The following is a 467-nucleotide window of genomic DNA, read 5'->3' as shown; positions in this document are numbered from 1 at the left end:
GGTATGTGTGGGTACTCGGATCCAATGGGTTAAAATGTGCTAACTTGTAGTATAGTATATGTTATCAGTAGGCAATTGATAGTCAGCTTATAACCATATAATAAGGAAAACTATAAAGGCTTATAGCGCAAGTCAAATCACTTAGATATAAATCATCACACTCATTAAGTAGAATTAGGTAGATCACATGTGGTGTACGTTGTGTCAGGTCGCTACCGAAGAGACGATGACCGAGGAAGTAGAGGACGGGGGGGATTCAGTGGTGGTTCTGGTTCAGCTGGTGGAAGGTATGGCGGCTTTGATGACCGTGGAGGCGACCGAGGAAGCTTCGGAGGACGGCCCCGCAGTGGACCTGGTGACCGAGGGGGAGCCAGACCTGAGAGTGGAGGCTACATGAGGCGCGATCGCAGAGACAGCGATAGATCCCGTAACTTTGAGGAGTTCAAGGAGCCTGATCCTGGTAAGTG

The 467-nt window shown here is 48.8% G+C and overlaps 1 protein-coding gene across 2 annotated transcripts in view; it reads left to right on the top strand.

The window, feature by feature from the left end:
• The window catches only part of LOC119593597 (eukaryotic translation initiation factor 4H-like), a gene marked incomplete at its 5' end in the record, with an annotated part of 13861 nt that overhangs the window by 6932 nt on the left and 6462 nt on the right, over positions 1–467 (top strand). Inside the window, 1 exon segment of one of the 2 annotated variants that reach the window (XM_037942551.1) lies at positions 278–460. In XM_037942551.1, the coding sequence (XP_037798479.1) occupies positions 278–460 (183 nt within the window). 2 annotated transcript variants of the gene reach the window in all.

This window comes from Penaeus monodon, chromosome 32 (genome assembly GCF_015228065.2).
Source record: "Penaeus monodon isolate SGIC_2016 chromosome 32, NSTDA_Pmon_1, whole genome shotgun sequence".
NCBI lineage: Eukaryota > Metazoa > Arthropoda > Malacostraca > Decapoda > Penaeidae > Penaeus > Penaeus monodon.
The sequence above is the reverse complement of the archived record's forward strand: the minus strand, read 5'-3'. Positions and strand labels throughout refer to the sequence as shown.